We start from the raw sequence: 21,904 nt of genomic DNA on the forward strand, positions 1-21,904 counted from the left end.
AAAACAACCAGGGGAACCTTCCAATAAATTTGTTGTGCTAATATCATGGCTAGCAGTCAAGCTGCCAACACGGCTCCGTGAAGCCGCAGCATTCTCTTCCATCATATCTGTCGTCCCAAGTATTCCAGCCTCAACTCCGGTGTGGTGCAAGTGAGGTTGTGGAGTGTCCGTGATTCAAGTGTACTAAAAAAAATACGTTGTTGACACTTTATTTCTCCTCATTTATTTACAGTATATGGAGATAGGCTTAAATGGTTCGGAAGTTCGTATCTCAGTTTGAGGTACTGTACAAAGTATTTGCTTCGATGTTTGAGAGAAACTCAATTAATTATTAGATATATTATGGGAGTCTCTCTGCCACCCTACTATGTAGGTGGGACACCTATTCGTGTTATCATCTGTCCCAGTGTAATATGATCATTCCTTTTTTTGGACTTTGTTTTTGCTTTGTCATCAAGGTAAAATAAATGTCTCTTATTTACTGGTGCGGGCGATTCGGCTCATTTCATTTACCTTCTTGTGTTGAGCCAATTAAATGTGTTATTTTCATGGGCAGCACATCCTCTACATGTGATTGGCCAAGTAAACAGGGGTTCTAAGTGAGAAAAGATCAGGAACTCATCTCTCTCATTCAATATTATTTTCCTCACGTGGAACATGCAAATCTGTTCCTGTAAAAAGGTTTTGCCCAGGACCATTGTTTGTTTGTCTTTTTGCTACCCTCACTAAATTCTTTTCTCAACAATTTCTCCTTACTTTACTGACAGACTGAGGCATGCTGCCTCACCAACAAACCCTCGAAGCTCCTGGCTTTGTAAACAAGTCTTTTCCCGCGGAGTCCAACTCCCGGGCCGGTGTAGCTCGTTTCACAGACCATGTCCATCCAGGAGAGGAGTTGCACATTTTTATTAATCTCCTCACAGACCTGTTGCAGACATTTGTCTGCAGGAAATAAAGCTAGCTGTGCCTTGGCACCTATAAGGATAGTTGACAGTCTCAATCGACTTTCACTGCCTGTGACTCTTTGCTGTGGATTTCGTCAGTGCTTAATTTGTAAAATATGAAGTGCCAAGGCTCGGACCAGGAGGCCACAGCAGCTTGCACCACTCATCGCCCCTGTCATCACTGCCAAAACAACTACTAACCATCTCTCTCGCATTTAAATGCGACGGTTCAGATTATTCACGGTCCCCAAAGCCAAAGGAACCGCTGGGGAGGCAGGTAGGAGCAATTTTTTAATGCACATTGTTTTCCCGAACAACTGTTATACTGCTCATTTCTAAATTACATGAGCAGCGCCACCTTGTGGCAGACTACCCTAAGTGTGGTGTTAACAATTAGGTGCCGGTGCCGAGCACCGGAAACCAATTAAGTGTCGGTGCTCAGCACCGGAAAGCACCGGCTCAAATTAAGCACTGGATTTCGTCCATGGCTTGTGAACCTTGAGAGGCAAGGTCAGGCAAGGTGACACTGCACTGCTTGGAAGATCAGGCATGGTGTTAGAGTCTGCGTGGAGTAAATCTCTGATATCACTCTTTCTGCTACACACCCCGCCTGTTGAGAGCTGAGGCCATTCAAAGAAATGACAGGGCAACAATGGATGTCTGAATTGACACTGCACATTTGGAGGCTATAGCAGGCTTCGGTTCCCTGTTCAGTCTCCCTCCCCAATGTGGCACTGGCAAAGGCCACCTGCCACAGCCCATCAGGATAGTTTTTCTAAATCTCAGCCAGTTTTCTAAGCTATGGCTGCTCAGGTGGTGGAGGTGGCCCTGGAAAATAGACATGATTGTCATACAACTACCCTGTCTGAGTGTGAGTGGGATGAGGCTAACCCCAATAATGGTGTACATTCCTGCTAAAAGTCAAAGGAGTGAGTCAAGCCAGTCTTGCCTCAAAAAGGTAGGTATTTCCTGCCTGCAGGAGCTGGTGGATATGGGAGGATATTCGTGTTGCAGCCTTCACAGGTGGTGTATGGTGGCTACTAGGTGAAATGATTGGGTTTGTGAGTGACACGCAGATGTGAGCCAGGACACCTCCTGCTGCACATGCTGAGCTAAAAGAGATGGTGTCAAAGGAATTGAAGAACAGAAATATACATTCCTGTTCCATAGAAAGTATAAATCTGGGTCTGCTACTCATTGATCCTCTGGTCATCAGTCTGGGGAAACTTCCAATTTGTGTGGCCAGCCCTGTAGGTTCTCTGGTGGGATTGCTGCCAAAACACACTTTCCTGTTCAACTTCAAGAAACAGCAGCAGTTCTTATTATAGCTTCTCATTCCTTTGGGTTTTGTTACGGGGATATCTTCAGACTTTCTATGAACAATCCTTAGGTTCAGTGCGCCTACAGATGTTCAGCTCTTCTCTGGTGGGGTCTGGACTGGTGCCCACTCCTTGGTCAAAGTCTTGAGGCAAGCGCTGTGCCCTGGTGGGGGAGATTTTGAATCAGATGCAGAAGAATGCTCTAGTCCAGATCCGATTGTTCTAAAGGTCACAAGCAGGTTCCCACTAGGTCTGAAAAGAATGGTTTTGTGGATTCATAGCATGTAGATCACAGTGGAGATCTTACAACAGCTGATATAGATGATGAGTCCTCCTGCGCTCCTGACTTTTAATGTTCCGGAGGTTGCTTATCGCCATGTACCTAGTTGAAAACCGCACCAACATTTGTCTGGTTTGCAGTTCCTGTCAATCATCATCAGTTCACTGTGTTGCCCTTCAGCCTTAAGACTTAAGACTAACCTAGTTTGTTCACTTAGCTGTTGACTTCGCTGGTTGGCCACTTGCATATGGAAGTGCTCATGGTCAATCCGTATCCAGCAAATTGGTTGCTCTAGCCAGGTCATTCCATCTGGGAGTGTTGTTACACATTCAAAGGATCTGTGGGGTGTTGACCCATCTTTGGTTTCTGATTAGTCTCCCACAGTCTTTGTGCAGTAGGCGGGGTGGTGCTGGCTGCTTCTGCTTCCTGAATGGTTGCTCTGTAAAACGCTGCACGAGTCTAGTTGGTATTGGTGTGTTGTTTTTGGTTGGGACATGCCACAGTCATGCACAGGATGCTCTAGTGTAACCACAGTCTGACAGTAATTCTAAAGAGTATGTCAACATTATGGTACAGCCGTTGATTCCAGTAAAGATTATCATAGTGCACTCTGCAGACTGCACAACCGAGTCCTCGCACTACAGGGTAATCAAACAACAACACTGTAGTATTGTGAATCGAGCAAGTAATTATCAAGATCATTGACAAGGAAAATAAGCTGGCATTTAAAATATAATTTCATCATAGTAATATCATATGTTCTAAAGAATTAAATAATTGCTATTGTACCTTTAACACCTACAGGCTAGCTGCAGCGAAACAAACAAGCATTGGCATAGCCAATAGGTCGCGCTTATGGGACCTTATAAGTATTTAGTTATGCAGCACAATATCCTTGGATCTACAACATCAACTGTTGCATGGCTAAACACTTATAAGGTACCAAAGGCGAGACCTATTGGGTATGCCAATGCTGGTTTAGTATCAGTTGCTGTGTAAGACGCATGAGGGCGAAAGACCAGTGGTCCCTGCAGTGGTTTTTAGTATAGTCTTGTTCTTAATGTCAAACATGCCTAGAGGTGATGCTTCCTTGATCTCACATTTAATATTCTCAAATTCAGACAGGATTTTCTGACACCATACACATTGATTACCTATCTTTTATTTTTTTAAATAAAATGTCATTATAGTTTTCAACAATACAAGCACTACTCATCTGGGTCAATAATTGTAACCAAATGTATTACCCTTCTTCAACAATCCATGCATATGTTTAGTTTTATCAGAAAACATCCTTACATATTTGGAATAAAATTCGGCCACTCAGGAAAGATCTTGACTCATCCTTACTACCTGGCCCTGCAACATCCTGAACGCTACAAATTTGTTTTTCACAGGGTGACATGACCAAATAAGTAACAGCGTCTACTTTTAGTTTTAACTTCTCGGCTTTGACGCGATCCTACTTTGTAGCAAAACATACAAAACCATCTCCAACTGTTCATCATGTTCCACCTCAGATTTTGCAAATACTAAGATGTCATCTTCCAAGTAAAATACTCTGGATAAACCACAAACCAGCTTTGCATTATTCTGTGGTAGCCAAATCTAACCAAGGCAAGACTAAAAGGCAAACGTTTGCAGTGAAATGTCCCAAAGGTGGAAGGAAACACGTTAGATGGCATGAGCAATACAACCTGGTGGAGCACTGAGGACAGACCAATGGGGGGACAAAAGACTCAAGATGTAACAGTGATACCCCCAACAGCCTGATGTACACTGATGCTAGTGTAAGAGGTTTGCAGGGCTCTGCTGTGAAAACAATGTTGGTGCTTGCAAGCAGAAGCACGCCTTCACCTCACCTCACCTCGAGGCAATTCAGCTCAGTGTGTGTGCCAGATAGGAAAATCACTCCCGGAGACTGCAGACTCACAGCCCTGCGCGCGCTGCACGTGACAGACCTCTGCACGCTGAATGTTCTAAAGGCAACAGACAGGTGCTGGGCCCAATCAATGCAAAACAGCATCACAGCAACCCGGAAAAGCGCAGACAGACCACCATCAATAACCTAAAAACATTTAAATCACATACAGACCTGCATAAACCAGCAGCAAAATGGTGAGGGGCTGACGTCGTCTCAAACAGAAGAGAACGTAAACAACTCAACTACTTCACTGATGCACTCGCTGCGATGTCACGAATACATTCCTCAGTAGAAATTTAAATGATGTGGGAAATAACCATCAACTCCGCTACCTCCTAACAACATCTAATGCAGGGGTCAACAAATGTTTCAGAGAAGCCAATTCAAGAAACTGTAAAAGGTAAAAAGTGCACAGGCCTCAGACAGGATGTGGAGGCTTTTTTTTTTTTTAACGTGCTTGTGTGCTGAAAAGTGAAATTAAAATGGGGGACCTGCACCGAACACAACCTGTTTCTGAGCAAACAAACTTGAAGTCACATCAGACAAAAATCAATAAATATGTCAAGCATGGTCGTCCTTCTCAGTTAAGGTAAATTTCCCCAAAAATCCGAAGACTTGAGGACCTCTGACCCCTTGAATGCACTAGTGCACTGGCACCAGTTGCACCATCCTAGCCAAGCCACTGGTCTGCTTTCAGAACTTGAAATCTAGCAATACAAGTCCTTGAAGGCCAGTTAGGATAGAGCTGAAGACCCGGCTCTTTAAAGAACACTATATCACAGTATGTAGTCCACATGAATAAATGAATGAGGGATTTGTAGAGCGCACAGCTACTCAAAGAGTGTTGTGGCTTCCCCTCTCGGGACAAGCACCCCTACCTAGATTCAGAATGTGGTTGTATGTCTGTCTTCCACTTGGTACAGTAGTCCACTCCCTTGTGGCTGGAGTGCATTATACCACAAGCCTTTACAATGCAATTGGTCTCGCAATGACTTTGTTTTGAGCTATTGGCATTGAAAATGTTGGGTATTTTTTCCCTTCGTGAAGCATTTATCAAGTAATGGCGTTGTAAATGACAATGTCTTTTACACCCTGTTGACCCCGCATACAGACATACATATAAACCACACTACGAATGGGCACACATGCATGCAAACGCTGAGAAACACACGCACCCCTTGAGACAGACACACTAATACATAGAGGCACACGGTGCACTGAAGCACCTGCCTGGTTCTCTAACCGTTTGCAACAGTAAACTGGTATATTCGTTCATTTATACGGCCTAGTGCGCGTGGCATGCAGTGCACGATTTCAAGCAGAAAGTGCACTTTGCTAATCATAGTATCTAGACCCCACTGGGTGGTATGGGGCACTCCATTCAGTCAGGACATTTTCCCCCTTTACAAACGTGTGTGATCCTGTGTAAACGACTGTATTAACCTGTGCCCCATTTCCTACATCTACAATGACTGAGGCGCTGCTAAAAGCTGGGACATATACATTTTGCATAAATGCAAATCACTCCTTTTTGAGAGGTAAAATAATAGCCATTCACTGAAATTGCTAACAGTTCTTAGGAAACAGCAAAATCTGCGAGCACCTAAAAAAGCAAGTTATGTTATGATTATTTTTACTGTTGTAATATATTTGTGGATATTCGGGGCGCAAGCTGGAAGTGGGATTGTTAACCTGTTTTATGCTCACCTTGAAAAAGTCTCGATATCGCATCTATGCGGAAGCTTGCACTCTGAGTGGTAATGGTAAAGCGGATATTGGCCGGGGGCTTGGCGCTAGTTGTCACAGTGGACCCCCCCCGCAGCTTCCCTAGAGGGCAGCCAGGCTCCACCGGGGTCGGGGTGGGGAGTGCACGTGCACCTGCCGCAGTCGTTTCAGTGCTCCAGAGGACACACATGTCTGCTGGAGGTGGGCGCACCTGCACCGAGGAGCATCTGTGCAGCTATGGGTGCGGCCTGAGTGATATGTGCATGTCTTCAAGAAGGGCCTTAGTCCAAGTGCAGGACCCACTCAGAGAAGGAGCTTCGCGGGCCGGGCCGACACCGCACCCGAAGCCAGACTGTTGGCGCCAAGCCAGTTCTCCCCTTTGTAAATTACTTCCATTTAAAAATCTAGGCAAATCTAGCACCTGGTAAGATTCTGGAAATATGCAGTGGCTTACTCCATCTCAAACAAATGCAGGACAAAGGTAGTGCAGACGGCAAATACTTCACCTTCAGATGTGATTGCTTAAAAAAAACGGAGAAGCTACACAAAAATCCGAAAGCACCAACTCACAAGAGAGCTGGGCTACTCTGGGTAGTTCAGCACAGACACATCCGTAAGATACCACTGCTTCTCCCCAATCAATGACCATGTATGAAATCAGATCATGTGACACGCATAACACAAACTCCATAACACACTGTTATGGCTGTCTTTTTGCTAGCTCTCTGGAGAAGGAGAATGATGGAGAGTGACTCCAGCCTATCACCCCCATAGCATAGGGATTAGGCCGATAGACAGGGACCCTGTCATACATATATAAAGGCATTTGCGTGTTACTTCCCTTAGAGTAAGGCTTATGAATTTAAGTGAGGGGTTAGATATATAAGTATTAGTCATGATTCACTCATTTGCTAACATGCCGATCTGTTTTTCATGGAGCTATGCATATTATGGGCTCCGTAGGCCTTAAACGAGACAGACTCCATTTTGCTTTCTGCCTGGTAGCTCGAGAAGGCTTTCTAGGTCAAGTGTGATGTTTTAGTTTTAAGCTGTTGTTCGCTTGGAGAGAACCGGTTCAGGCTGACCCTTATCGAAGGAATGTATTTTTCTCCACTCCGAAGACACAACTTCAGGCCGGCCGGCTGGGAAAGTGTCCTTGGTACGGGGAGGTACAAGAATTTGGTGGGCGGCAGGTTACTGGCCGTGAATTTCCATGAAGGAACGGGCTTTGATATTAGCGAAGGTGTTAGTCTTTTTGTCAGTTAGTTCGTAGGCGGCATCTAGCCGTTAGCATCTCTGCCATTATTCATTTTCATGGTGGACAAGTCGCCATCTTTGAAGTCGGAGAAAGATTTAAGTCCGAAACTCTCTGAGATAGACTGAACGAGAAGTGGCGCGGAGCGCACTAAATACAGAGAGAGAGAGACGGTAGTTAATAAACAGCAAGGTTCCGAGGTCCTGAGGGAGAGCAGACGAGGTTGAGCCTAGCGGTGCAGACGTGTACTTGTGACGGCTGAGGGTGACTGCAAGGCGAGCCAGGACCCAGAGACGAGACAGGAGCCTAGATGACTGCCGAGTCCCGATTTCCCAGTAACCAGGTGATATCCGACCAATTCCTGTAGTATGTGCACTCTAATCTTTATCTTTTATTCCCTTTGCAAATGTAATGTTGCATAGTAATGTGATTTATGTCTATTGTTAATAAATATCCTAATGCATATAGAATTACCGTGTACCTGGTGCTTATGTTCAATCTTGGTAAACGATACTCCTAGGTGAATGTCAGGCACATGAATGGATGAGTAATCCCAATCAGGTAAGTGGTGATCACATAAATAGGGAGTGAGTGAACCTTTGATGCCAAAAGCAGCGAGTACACTATACAATCTGGACCCATATTCAAAGTCATTATTGTAGTTTCATTCCGAGTAGACAGCTGAGATAATATCCCAATATATATATATATAGGTGTTCATAGGAATGTGGTCGTCGTTGATATGCGGCGTTAATGAGAGCACTGGGGGGTCGAACCAGTGTTGATACCCACAGGATTGTGGCTTGAGTAAATGAGAGCACTAGGTGGTTGAACTAGTGTGTAGGTTTCGCAGGATCGCGAACGGTTTGGAAAAGGGAGCATTGGGTTCTGCAGGCCCGTGTGTAGACGCACCAGATTGTGTGTCAGATCTGCCCTAGGGTAGAACGGTCTGGGTCGGGGTGACCGCGAGGCCAACTGATGTGAATAAGATATTGTAGAAAATCTGTATATGTATATTGTCATTCCCCATTCTTAGGTGCAACCTGTATATTTATCTGTATATCTACTTATTGTGAATATGATCTAAGAAGGGAAGGTGAGTACGTTTTGACTGGGTTACAGGGGCCCCTGGGGGCTGATTCCATCTAAACAGAAAATCCAGCCATTACATCTGGCGTCACGAACTGTTTACGAAGCCTGTGTGCATTGTGTTGTTTTCATCTTGTTGGTTTGCGCTCGGCTTGTACGTATAAAATTTTGTTTATAATTGTGTATATATATTTTTTGTGTATCATTATGTTTGCGAAAAAATCATCGTCAGTTTTCAAATTACCGATTCAGATTCCCGGCTGGGAATGTACCCCTTACGAGGCCTTGGCACGTGAGTGGGCTGATTCTACTGGTTTGAGTGAAAATTGGTCTTCATGCTTGGAGCAGGCGGAGCCTGCCGATGTGGTGTCGTGCTTGCAGAAAGCGCCAGTAGTGAAGGGTGATGAGCTTCCTATTTTAGGACGCAGAGGGTGGATTGTTCTTAATGCGTACAGAATGTTGCATGAGAAGTTTGTTCAGCTACAGAAGCAGTTTAAAGATATGGAAGGCCAGTGTATTGAATTACAAAATGCACATACTCTGTTGCGTTGTCAAAATAAATTGCTTGCCGACAAACTTGAGACATATCAAACTATTGCTGAAAGAGCTGCAGTCCGTATTGCACGATATAAGTATAAACATCGTCGTGGTCGTGTATCTACGCGCAAAGTGCGTATGGTTGTAGCGAAAGCTGGAATGGATTGGAACCCCGATGAGTGGGACGGTAATATCTGGGATTCTCATACTTCTGACTCCTCGGCAGAGGAGGGTGACAAGCGCGAGTCTTCTCGCTCCGGACGTGACTGTAAATCTGCTTCATGCATTGATTCAATTCCCGATTGTGACCGTGCTCGTTCTTCCCGTGTGGATGACGTAGCTTGCCCTGATTGTTCTGTTAAATCTAAGATGCGGGCTTCCTCGGAAGCTCTTCCCGCAGTTTCTGCTCACCCGATCTTTCGACGGAAATTACAACAAGCCCCTGGTAATCCGGGTGGTATAGCTCTTGACTGTATTGAAGATTTTACTCAGCAGGAGATTAGTGACATCCTGCAACGATTTAAACAACGGCCTGGTGAGACCTTGCTTACCTGGATGGTGCGTCTTTATGAGCTTGGCGCTGCCGGTATTATGCTCGATGCTGTTGATTGTTTACGGTTTTGCTCTTTGAGTTCTGATTCTACTATTCAGGACCATTTTTGGAATTATAATGGTAATGCCCAGACTTCTTTGCTCCAGCTTGCGTCTGATGGCTGTAATCATAAATATCCAACTGAGTCTGATTGGCCCTCTGATGAAAAGCCGTGGTATACTCTGCGCGATGCGTCACAACGTTTAAAGGAAGAAGTTATGAAAACGTGTATTTTCCTTAGTACTGCTGACAAATTATTGGATGGTCTTTTAACATCTTCTGTGCGTAATCGCATTATACGTACTTCTCCTGTTGCTTACAAGCAGGTTATGATGACATTGTTGATTAACCAAACTGGCAATCCTTTGTCTGCTGTGCTCGAGTCTGTTCGTCAGCTTGGTGAGCTGGGTGAATGGTTTAAACCTGAAAGACAATCCCGACCTGAGGGTTGTACTGGTGGGGACTATAAGTTCTCTAGACGTGACATGTTTTTTGCTCTCATTTCTGATGGTGTCAAAAGGGAAGACATTGATGGCGAGCCTAATAATGTCCTATGGGATATGTTTCGTAAGCGTGGTTTGGATCGAAAGGAAGGTGCCCGTCGTGTGCGAAAGAATGAGTATGATCGTGGTTCGGATGACAGTGGTGATGAGAGGCGACGTGTGAATTCTGATCGCCGTGATGATCGGCGCCATGAACGTGGTGGTTCCCCCCCGTCGTAATGAGGGGAGGGGGAGAGAGGATGATCGTGAGAGGGGAGGAGATGATCGTGGCTCTAGCAGACGTAGAGATGCAAGGAGTTATTCCCCTGACGTACGAAAGAGGGAGGATCGTAACAGACTCTCTGACCGTAACTCACAACTTTTTGAATCTGATACTAATCCGTTTCGTACTGGAGACGGATATGAACAAGAAATTCTGATACCCAAGAAAACTGAAAATATTTACCCTGATCTGTCTTGGTTGACGGAACGCAGGAAAAATGACTAGGAAATAGGTCAAGCTCCGGTACGCAGGTGGGCCCACAGAGATTACAGACCCTATGTAGATATTGAGATTTTTTGGAAACATCGTAATATCCAAAGGGCCCGAGCGTTAGTTGATACTGGGGCGGAGGCCACTTTAATTCATGGTAAGTCGAGAAAATTTCATGGACAGTCTTTCACAATTACCGGTCTGGGTGGTAAAGAAACACCCGCAGTTCAAACTGCACTTGAAATTAAAATTGGTAGGATTCCTCGTAGAGAATACTCTGTGTTGGTTGTGCCACTTTTGGAATACATTATTGGAATTGACATTTTGAAAGGTATGGCTTTGCATTTGGATGATGGTTACTATCAATTTGGTACTAGACAGTACATTTCGACCAGACCCGTACGGGTTGGCCGTTTATGCATGCCACCTATTAAGATCCCTTTAGCGACGAAAGTGATTTCTCAGAAACAATATCGCATCCCGGGTGGTCATGAAGAAATTACAGCTACGATTCAGGATTTGGTTGACGCGGGAGTCATTACTCCGGTCACATCTGCTTGGAATAATCCTGTTTGGCCCGTGCGCAAAAGTGACAACTCTTGGCGCATGACTGTTGATTATCGAGAATTGAACAAACATACACCTAAATTGACTGTTGCAGTGCCTGACATTGTTACACTGATTGAAAGAATTCAAAAGCACCCAGGTACGTGGTATGCTTCTATTGATATTGCTAATGCATTCTTTTCAATTCCGATTGCCCCCGAATGCCAGGAGCAATTCAGTTTTACATGGAATGGACGTCAAATGACGTTCCGGAGTCTTCCTCAAGGCTATGTACATAGTCCTACGATCTGTCACCGGCTGGTGGCGGAACATTTGTCTGAAGTGCCCACGATTCCACAAGTTCAGATTTGTCATTATATTGATGACATCTTGATTCAAGGTGAAACGCAAGACCAGGTACAGTCCCATTTAGATCAAATTATTGATTGTTTGCGAGCAAAAGGTTGGGAAATTAATCCTGACAAATTACAAACTCCATCCCAAGCTGTAAGATTTCTAGGAATTAATTGGCATGAGGGTCACAGAGAGGTGATTCCACAGGTTAAACGAAAAATACTTGATTTTGCTGTTCCCAGAAATAGGAAAGAAGCGCAATCCTTTATCGGATTGTTTGGATTTTGGCGTCAGCATATTCCCCATTTGAGTCAGATTTTGGCTCCTTTGTATCGAGTCACTCGTAAAAAGAATGCGTTTGAATGGGGCGAACCTCAACAGACTGCTTTTAATTTGGCTAAAGAAGCTATTCAGTATGCTTTGGATTTGTGGCCCGTGAGTGATGGTGATGTGGATTTGAATGTGTCCGTGGAAGGTCTGTATGCCAATTGGAGTTTGTGGCAAAAGCAGGGCAGACAAAAAGTGCCATTAGGTTTTTGGACCAAAAAGTTGCCAGAGGCTGGTGAGCGTTACTCTCCTTTTGAAAAACAGTTGCTTGCTTGTTATTGGGCTCTGGTGGATACCGAGCAATTGACTTTAGGCCATGCTGTGATTTTGAGGCCTGAAATTCCCATCATGCAGTGGGTTTTGAGTTCACCGAAGTCCCATCGTATTGGACATGCTCAGGAGGCTAGTGTGATTAAATGGAAATGGTACATTCAGGACAGGGCACGTGTGGGTCCGAAAGGTGTGGCGGTTTTACATGAGAGAGTGGCGCAGGCGCCCTCCAATGAGGCTGAAAGTGAGTGTTCGGTTCCCGTAGTGCAGGAGTCTCCCGTGAAGTGGGGTAAATCATTTGATGATCTGTCCGCGGAGGATAGAAAACATGTGTGGTTTACGGATGGTTCTGCGAAGTTCATTGGTGACAAAAGACATTGGAAAGCTGTTTCCTATAACCCGATTACACAGAAATTGTTGAGTACAACTGGAGACGGTAAGAGTAGTCAATATGCTGAACTTTATGCGGTTTACCAAGTTTTGAAACAGGAGTTACCAGGTACATGTCATATTTTCACTGATTCTTGGTCCACTGCAAATGGACTTGCGGTGTGGCTGCCGACATGGCACTCGCATAATTGGGAATTGCATTCAAAAGAGTTGTGGGGTAAAGAGTTGTGGCAAGATATTTGGGAACTGCTTCCGCAGAGTACTGTAACAATCTTTCACGTGGATGCTCATACTCCGATCGACTCCCTTGACAAATTTTTCCATAACATTGCAGATGGACAGTCTAAAATTTCTGAGGCAGTGGTTGACATGCAAGATTCTGATTTGGCGGGATTGGCGAAATGGGCCCATCAGAAAGCAGGACATTTTGGAGAGAAAGCCACTAACAGGTGGGCTGCTGATAGAGGAATTCATATTCCCTTTTCTTTAATTAAAGATGCCATTTTACATTGTCCCATTTGCCAGCATTCAAGAAAGAAAGAGGTGCCTCAAATTGTTCGAGGCCACTTACATCGAGGTAAATTGCCCGCCCAAATTTGGCAGATTGATTATATTGGTCCGCTCCCTATGAGCAGAAATTGTCAATACATTTGTACAGTGGTTGATACTTATAGTGGCCTTTTGGTCGCTTTCCCTTGCAAGAATGCTACCCAAGTGAATACAATTAAAACCCTGGAGTTAATTATTCTGTACTATGGTGTCCCATTCCAAATTCAATCAGACAATGCATCCCACTTTCGTGGAAGATTGGTGCAGGAATTCTGTATAGAGAATAATATAGATTGGGTGTTTCATATTCCATATTATCCACAAGCTTCAGGACTGATTGAGAGAATGAATGGCTTGTTGAAAGAACAGTTGCGCAAGTTGACTGATGACCGTTACAGCCAGTGGAGAGATGTCCTACTTCAAGCTTTATTGATTTTAAACAATCGTCCTTTGTTACATGCTGAATCTCCTTTGATGCGTTTGTTTCCTCCACATGTTGATGCGAAACCTAATTCTGTTGCGACCACTGTCACGTATTGGGAAATTACCCCCGGTGCTTTGGCTCCATGTAGAGCAACCCCCGGTTCCGCAGGCCTTGACCTGCATGCATTAAATGATGCACACTTCCCAGGAAAAGATCGAATCATTGTTGAAACTGGCATTGGTGTCTCTATACCTGCCGGTAGTTTTGGATTAATTGCCCCTAGATCTGGCCTGGCCCTGAAAGGTGTACAAGTACTCGGAGGAGTGATTGACAGTGATTATCAGGGAGAGATTAAGGTTCTCTTGCTTAATAGCAGTGAGACTGATTTACTGATCAAAAAGTCTGACCGTGTTGCTCAGTTACTGATTATGCCTGTCTTCAGTGGTGAGATCAAAAAAGGCTCTGCCCCAACGTTGCTAACTGTGCGAGGACGAAAAGGCTTCGGATCGTCTGATCTTCCTGGAGCTAAAATATGGGTGCAATCGCCTAAAAATCCTCCTGAACAGGCTGATATTATTGCGACCGGTCATGACAACACCGTTTTGGTGATGAAGCCAGGGAAAGATGACTGGGAAGCTGTCCCAGCTGATAAATGTTATTTACGAGAATGATTAAGGCCTGTGTTTGTATTCTTTCAGATCATTCTTTGGACTGCTGCTGCAGGATGTGTCGGCGTTGGACTCCTTTTGGCTTGCTACGCCGGGAGAGGAGAGGATCCACCGACGCCGAGTGATGGGATAATAAGAGCCGCGCGGTCTGCGTGGCAGAAATCTTCGAATTTTTGGATCACACTCGCGAAGCGAGTGACGAACTCTCCGCATTTTTGCCTTACCCCCATGAAGTCTGTCACTGACATTTTATCGACCTGTTTGGTTGCTGTCCCTGCATCTACTGAAACTTTGCATCATATATTTAATGTATCCAATGCCCGACCTAATGTTATCCTGGGCGACTTCTTGGCCCATGAATTTTGTCCCTCATGTACTCTTCTTCCAGACCTGGATGTCCCTTTTAATTCCAGAATTACTACTTTTAATATTACCCCTGGTGATCTTTGTTTCATTATGACCTGTAATCCTAAGGCCATCTCTGAATGTCTACGGTTGAAACTCCAAGCCGCTACTACTTTTTCATTTCATCAACGTTTACTATGCTCAAAGAGACTTCCTAATTCATGCCTTTCAGTGAAAAACAATATGACTTGTAAAAGTTTGGTTGTAGCCACTAGCCATTATCATTCAATGCTATTACCAGCTGGATGGCTCTTTTCTTGCGGGAATTCATCTTGGCCCTATATTCCTGCAAATATTTCTGGTGGCCCATGTGCTATCACTAGGTTAAGTTTGCTAATGTTTTCTTCACGTCCTCCTTCCCATTCTCGTATTGTTCGAGACTCTATGTCATTACATGAAGATTGTGATTCCTCTGTTCATCTTTTTTCTAGATCTGAATATCTTGGTTTAGCTTTTTCTATTATTGGTGTTCCGGCATTGGCCGTTTATAATGCCAAAACAATCGGCAAAATGGCCTGCTGGATGGTGAAGTCAATCAATCAAACGTCTGCTGTTTTATCTGATTTATTATTAGATTCCCAAGGTGAACGTAGAGCTATTTTGCAAAACCGTGCTGCAATCGATTATTTGTTGTTGAAACATGGGCACGAGTGCTCTGAATTTGAAGGTCTATGCTGTTTTAATTTATCTGACCATTCTAAAGATATCCAATCCCATATTAATAAACTCCACGACTTGACTGCAGAAATTAGAGAACACATAGATCAGGGTTTCTTTGACTGGCTTTTTAACTGGCTCCCTGACATGCATTTTTTACGACAAATTTTGGGAGGGGTTATTGTTGCTGTTTGTATCCTTATAGCAATTTGCTGCTTTATTCAGTGTATCCCTTCCCTATTACAATTTTTTAGACTTACTAAGACTCGTAGATCAGTTAGTTTTGTTTCATATTATTCGTCTACTGACGTTAGTTCCATTTAGTTGGTGGATAATAGACTGGAGTCAAGGGGTGTAATGTTATGGCTGTCTTTTTGCTAGCTCTCTGGAGAAGGAGAATGATGGAGAGTGACTCCAGCCTATCACCCCCATAGCATAGGGATTAGGCCGATAGACAGGGACCCTGTCATACATATATAAAGGCATTTGCGTGTTACTTCCCTTAGAGTAAGGCTTATGAATTTAAGTGAGGGGTTAGATATATAAGTATTAGTCATGATTCACTCATTTGCTAACATGCCGATCTGTTTTTCATGGAGCTATGCATATTATGGGCTCCGTAGGCCTTAAACGAGACAGACTCCATTTTGCTTTCTGCCTGGTAGCTCGAGAAGGCTTTCTAGGTCAAGTGTGATGTTTTAGTTTTAAGCTGTTGTTCGCTTGGAGAGAACCGGTTCAGGCTGACCCTTATCGAAGGAATGTATTTTTCTCCACTCCGAAGACACAACTTCAGGCCGGCCGGCTGGGAAAGTGTCCTTGGTACGGGGAGGTACAAGAATTTGGTGGGCGGCAGGTTACTGGCCGTGAATTTCCATGAAGGAACGGGCTTTGATATTAGCGAAGGTGTTAGTCTTTTTGTCAGTTAGTTCGTAGGCGGCATCTAGCCGTTAGCATCTCTGCCATTATTCATTTTCATGGTGGACAAGTCGCCATCTTTGAAGTCGGAGAAAGATTTAAGACCGAAACTCTCTGAGATAGACTGAACGAGAAGTGGCGCGGAGCGCACTAAATACAGAGAGAGAGAGACGGTAGTTAATAAACAGCAAGGTTCCGAGGTCCTGAGGGAGAGCAGACGAGGTTGAGCCTAGCGGTGCAGACGTGTACTTGTGACGGCTGAGGGTGACTGCAAGGCGAGCCAGGACCCAGAGACGAGACAGGAGCCTAGATGACTGCCGAGTCCCGATTTCCCAGTAACCAGGTGATATCCGACCAATTCCTGTAGTATGTGCACTCTAATCTTTATCTTTTATTCCCTTTGCAAATGTAATGTTGCATAGTAATGTGATTTATGTCTATTGTTAATAAATATCCTAATGCATATAGAATTACCGTGTACCTGGTGCTTATGTTCAATCTTGGTAAACGATACTCCTAGGTGAATGTCAGGCACATGAATGGATGAGTAATCCCAATCAGGTAAGTGGTGATCACATAAATAGGGAGTGAGTGAACCTTTGATGCCAAAAGCAGCGAGTACACTATACAATCTGGACCCATATTCAAAGTCATTATTGTAGTTTCATTCCGAGTAGACAGCTGAGATAATATCCCAATATATATATATATAGGTGTTCATAGGAATGTGGTCGTCGTTGATATGCGGCGTTAATGAGAGCACTGGGGGGTCGAACCAGTGTTGATACCCACAGGATTGTGGCTTGAGTAAATGAGAGCACTAGGTGGTTGAACTAGTGTGTAGGTTTTGCAGGATCGCGAACGGTTTGGAAAAGGGAGCATTGGGTTCTGCAGGCCCGTGTGTAGACGCACCAGATTGTGTGTCAGATCTGCCCTAGGGTAGAACGGTCTGGGTCGGGGTGACCGCGAGGCCAACTGATGTGAATAAGATATTGTAGAAAATCTGTATATGTATATTGTCATTCCCCATTCTTAGGTGCAACCTGTATATTTATCTGTATATCTACTTATTGTGAATATGATCTAAGAAGGGAAGGTGAGTACGTTTTGACTGGGTTACAGGGGCCCCTGGGGGCTGATTCCATCTAAACAGAAAATCCAGCCATTACACACACGTAGTGTCAAACGCCTTACACAACGTGCAGAAACATAATCTAACATTTATAAACGATCACACATAAAATAACGTTAGAATACTATAATGTGCACAAACGTGTGTAAAATTACATGCGAACGGAGCATAACACTAGTTGCTAACATGCCTTCATAATGTAGCATGCATAAAATAACTAGCATATTATGTATGGCCTGCCTGAGACAAAGTACCCCGCGTAATTTATTCTGCATAAGGAAGAGCACATCACGTAACATAATAAGACAAGTGCTCGCCATCTGTTTTCACTCAGCCGCTTGTTTATATTTGCATTGCTCTTTCACTTTTACTTTAAGTGAAAGCGCGATGCAAAAATAAACACGCAGCTCAGTGAAAACAGATGGCCCCTTAAAGATAAGAAATTGCTTCGCAACAGCCGCAAAGCAGAGGATCCTGTCCAGATGGGCTGGACGAAAAGGGGAAAGTTCAGCAACAAAAAACCTCATTTCCAATGGCAGGCCACCGTTTAGCATAAACAGTGACGCCAGCCAATGAAAAAGAGGGGCGGGCTTTAAGTCTCCTTCTGAAATCTCATCCTTAATATGTCTAACCGAGCGAGCAACGCATGCCCTGCAACATTAGGTGAGACATAAAAACCACACACAGCAAATTCTTCCCGGATCACGGCATACCTGCATAGGCAGCGTGTACTCTGCGGTGTCCCATATTCTGCTATCAGCCTCTGCAACGCCTTTAACCTTCGTGTGGATTGAACTTATAACGGAATACTGTTTCTGATATCTTTTGTCGGTCAGCAATACAAAGCTAGAGGTGGGGAAAAAACAGAAACAAATTATTTATCACATAAAGTTAGGAAAATAGACCTTGCAGTTGTCAAAGTAATAGTGGTCTGTAGACAAAATCTTGGTGGCCTGTGGTAGGTAGCAGAGATCTGGCCGAGCTGCAGCAGAAAACAACAGACCGTTGGCCTTGTTTAGGGTTTGCTGGAGGTAAGTGTCCTTTTTAGGGTGACTGTACTGGTTAATGGTAATAATTTCATGCACACACATAATAGAGGCAGGAAGTTTCTATGCGTAACAGTGGCAGCCAATATAGCAATCTCTCAGATTTTGGGGTCATGTATTTTGCCTCCCCAAACGCGCCTGGCAAAATATTGTTCCCTATGCAAAGTATCCTGAACAAATGCACTGCATGTTTGCATTCACAGAGCAAGTTTTCGATTTCTGTGATATGACTGTTCTGCGACAAGGATACCAGGACAGACTGCAATGATGAAGACAAGTATATGAGAAAATTACACAGGGGCAGAGACACAGAGGACAAGCAGTGGGAGAAGGGCACAACAGACATTGATGCAAGGCTGTGGACACAGGAATTAAATGGTAGGCAGTAAGGCACAGACTTTGGGAGACACATAGAGGCTCTGAGGCACTCCTACGAGCACTCACACCTGAAACTAATGTAGCAACAAAAATATTGAGACCGACATTGTGACAACACAGGCATGTGCAGGAGAAGGGATTTCAACAGCTTTCAGCACCAACACACTAGGCACTAGTGGAGTGTGAAGTTTTTTGTCATGACCTTGGACTAGGTCTTCCAAAAACCAGAGAACCTGATGCATAAGAGAAATTTCTTCTGAAGTTAGAGCCTCTGGCAGTTGCTGATGTGGACATGGCCTCACTATGCGGTCTAGGGACTTGGACTTAAAAAGCTCCCTTAATGAGAGAGCACGTCATCCAGAAATCCTGAGTGCACCCTAATGTAAATGTCCTTATGAAGTCAGGCAATCAATCCTGTCTCCTGTATCCCCATCCCACTTAACCTGCCCCAAGATCACAATTCGCGAAGCCGTCCTGGGCTTTCACTGGTGCTGCATGGCTTGGAGTGTGGCAGCCCCAGGTAGAGCTCACCTGAAACACAGTCAGCCCAGACAAAATGGATAACAAAGATGTCTATAATGCACAAAAAGACTTGTTTTATTTGATAAAGTAAAGATGTCAATAATGTTAAAAGCTTGACTTTTAAAGACAATATAATGCCACACAAATAGATCCGTTGTATGTACACTTTACTTACATACCAAACAACAACAAAACATACCTGCACAACCCACAGCTTCACCCTCTAATAAATGAGAATACATGAGTGATGATAATGTAAATACTAATACGCAATATATTCATAAACAGCATACAAGTCTATTTGAAAATCGTTATTTAAATGAGGCAACATACATAAATAGCAAACAAGAATGGCAAAACAATTACACTTATGCAGTCCTTACAGTGTGCTGGGCAGTTTTGCATTTAGTGTATGCTGCACCTCATGCATATCTGTCGAAATATGTTTCAGCTGTCCAAGCAATAATGCAGAAGGCGGCCTTCTTCAGGAAACCAAGCTGCTTGAAACGTACTGTATATCAGCTTGCCACAGTACATACAAAAAAGTGGATCAATACTGAAGAATACACTTGAATGATCTGACAGATAGTATACATGCAATAAGCATCAGGTGGGTCAGAGGGTCTGGGAAAGAATTGAGAGGAGAGGGAGGAATCCCATAGCACTTGAAAATATGTGGTTGCATTGCAGAGACTGCATGTTTTATTAGAAACCACATGAGCCCTGTTGAAGGAATGCACTTCTAAGCTTGAGTTCCAAGCTTGTGAGCGAGTCATTTGTTTATGTTCTATTAACAAATTATTCAGTCCAGGAAGCGCATCATACTTCAACACAAACAGACTTTGTGCAAAGATTCGAAAAAGATCTCATGTCAACCTCATACTTATATGATTTTTATCCAGAGAATTGAGATCAGCCTCTACTTTACACTCCGGGTCCGGGGTAGCCAAAATCTTGATGAAATAGTAACATAAAATATCACTCACAAAGGTGACCAGTCAGAATGACCAGCCTATAATATAACCCTATCCAGTAGAAGATGAACAGCAAAGATGGGAGGGAGGGGAGACAAAACATCTGTCACGTGTCTCTTTGTCAAACATCAACATGTACAGCAATGACCATTAAGAACAATGCTTTATAACTACAGCGATCTAAGGTGACCATTAAACCACATTTGGTCCTATACGAACGATCCAGCTAAAAAAATCATAAATCTGGAAACCACCTTTCTTAAGACCATGGCACAAAGGCATAACCTCGGTTTCATTCTGCTGGACTCAGTGTCTCTTTGGGTGAACTCTCTCCCTAATCTTGTTTACCACAAAAGTTGTTTGTTTGCCAAAATCCTGTCGTGGTAATCTCATCCCGGTCAGTGCATATCTGAAGGGTTGCTCCTTCCATTTTGGAAAACTGTGCGACTCAGTATTTCTTAAGGCAATGAGGTGTCAAGTGAGTTCTTTGCCTGGACAAGGTTGTAGTACTATCAGGAATTTTAAAGATATAAGCGAGTTGCCTTACTTACATGGATAAATTATCTTACATGCCCGGTCATGACATATATGGGATGCAAAGTGCCATAGGCTGTTTAAGACATACATCTTATACATGTGTTGCTCAAATATATGAGGAGCTTTACCTATGGCGTTCCATTACCAGAATGTCCAATTTATGGCCACAGTGAATGAGAACAGAACCTGCACTACGTGGCTCAGCCCTTCGACGGAGACACTCCAGGTGTCCACAGTAGGACATTCTGACACGGGCCACTCAGAGCCCAGCAATCCATGGCCACCAAAGGAGGGCAGACAACTCCTCTCAGAGCAAATGCACCCAGCACTCAACACCCAAGACAAATCTTAGTATCTTAGGTTTGTCAATAGCACTTCAAAGAAGGGTGATCATTACCTCTTCTTACATGAAATGTATGATCTCCTACAGTGTCCCAACTAGAAGGAACTACTTTTTACCCATCCATAACCGGAGGCTTACCTGCTTTTCAAAGAGTGGCAAAAGGCCTTGTTGGTTGTGTTTTTGGCGTTTCCGTTTCCAGCTGTCCATTGTGGTATTTGGCCCTGATTTAGAGAGCAACAATGTTGATGTGCGATTCAACTCTCCACCCGACTGAAACTTCAGTTTCGGTAAATACTTTGTGACTGAATAAGGACATGAATCTTGTATCTAATATTCTAATTTTTGTAGCCCTTTTTTCAGTATCTAAAAGAAATGATTGAGCTTTGGTGTCCACAATGTAACTGTGGTAGGGCCTGTTGAAACACTGACATTTCAGTGAGAGGGGATGGCCCAGCTCACACACATCATGTTTTAAGGTGTTTTCCATCATTGAGAGAACATTCACACTTTACATTTGCACTCTAACAAAGGATCCAGGTGTTGGACAGAGTCCAGCTGGTTAATATTGTAATATGAGAAGAAAAGTAAAAAGACATTATCATTCTAGAATCTCAGGCAAGGTCCTCCAAGCCAGTAAAGGAATGCAATGGCATACTGTACATTTGTGCCAGGATAGGAGATAAAGAAAGATGTCAGACATGGCAAGAGGTCAGCAGTTTCCCTAAACCGCTAGAAAGGGAGTCCTTCTAGGATTATAAGTATCTCAACAGATATTTATCTATGGATGGTTAGAAGTAACGCCACAGCTCAATTTAGTAAATTTCTAT

At 43.8% G+C, this 21,904-nt stretch overlaps 1 protein-coding gene across 1 annotated transcript in view; it reads right to left on the reverse strand.

The window, feature by feature from the left end:
* Positions 1 to 21,904, reverse strand: part of LOC147679441 (P2X purinoceptor 7-like) — a 317,897-nt gene that overhangs the window by 251,306 nt on the left and 44,687 nt on the right. The window contains exon 2 of the mRNA XM_086943009.1: positions 17,991 to 18,123. Within this exon, the coding sequence (XP_086799135.1) occupies positions 17,991 to 18,123 (133 nt within the window). The remainder of the gene's footprint in view (positions 1 to 17,990; positions 18,124 to 21,904) is intronic.

Source organism: Lissotriton vulgaris, chromosome 11 (assembly GCF_964263255.1).
Source record: "Lissotriton vulgaris chromosome 11, aLisVul1.2, whole genome shotgun sequence".
Lineage (NCBI taxonomy): Eukaryota > Metazoa > Chordata > Amphibia > Caudata > Salamandridae > Lissotriton > Lissotriton vulgaris.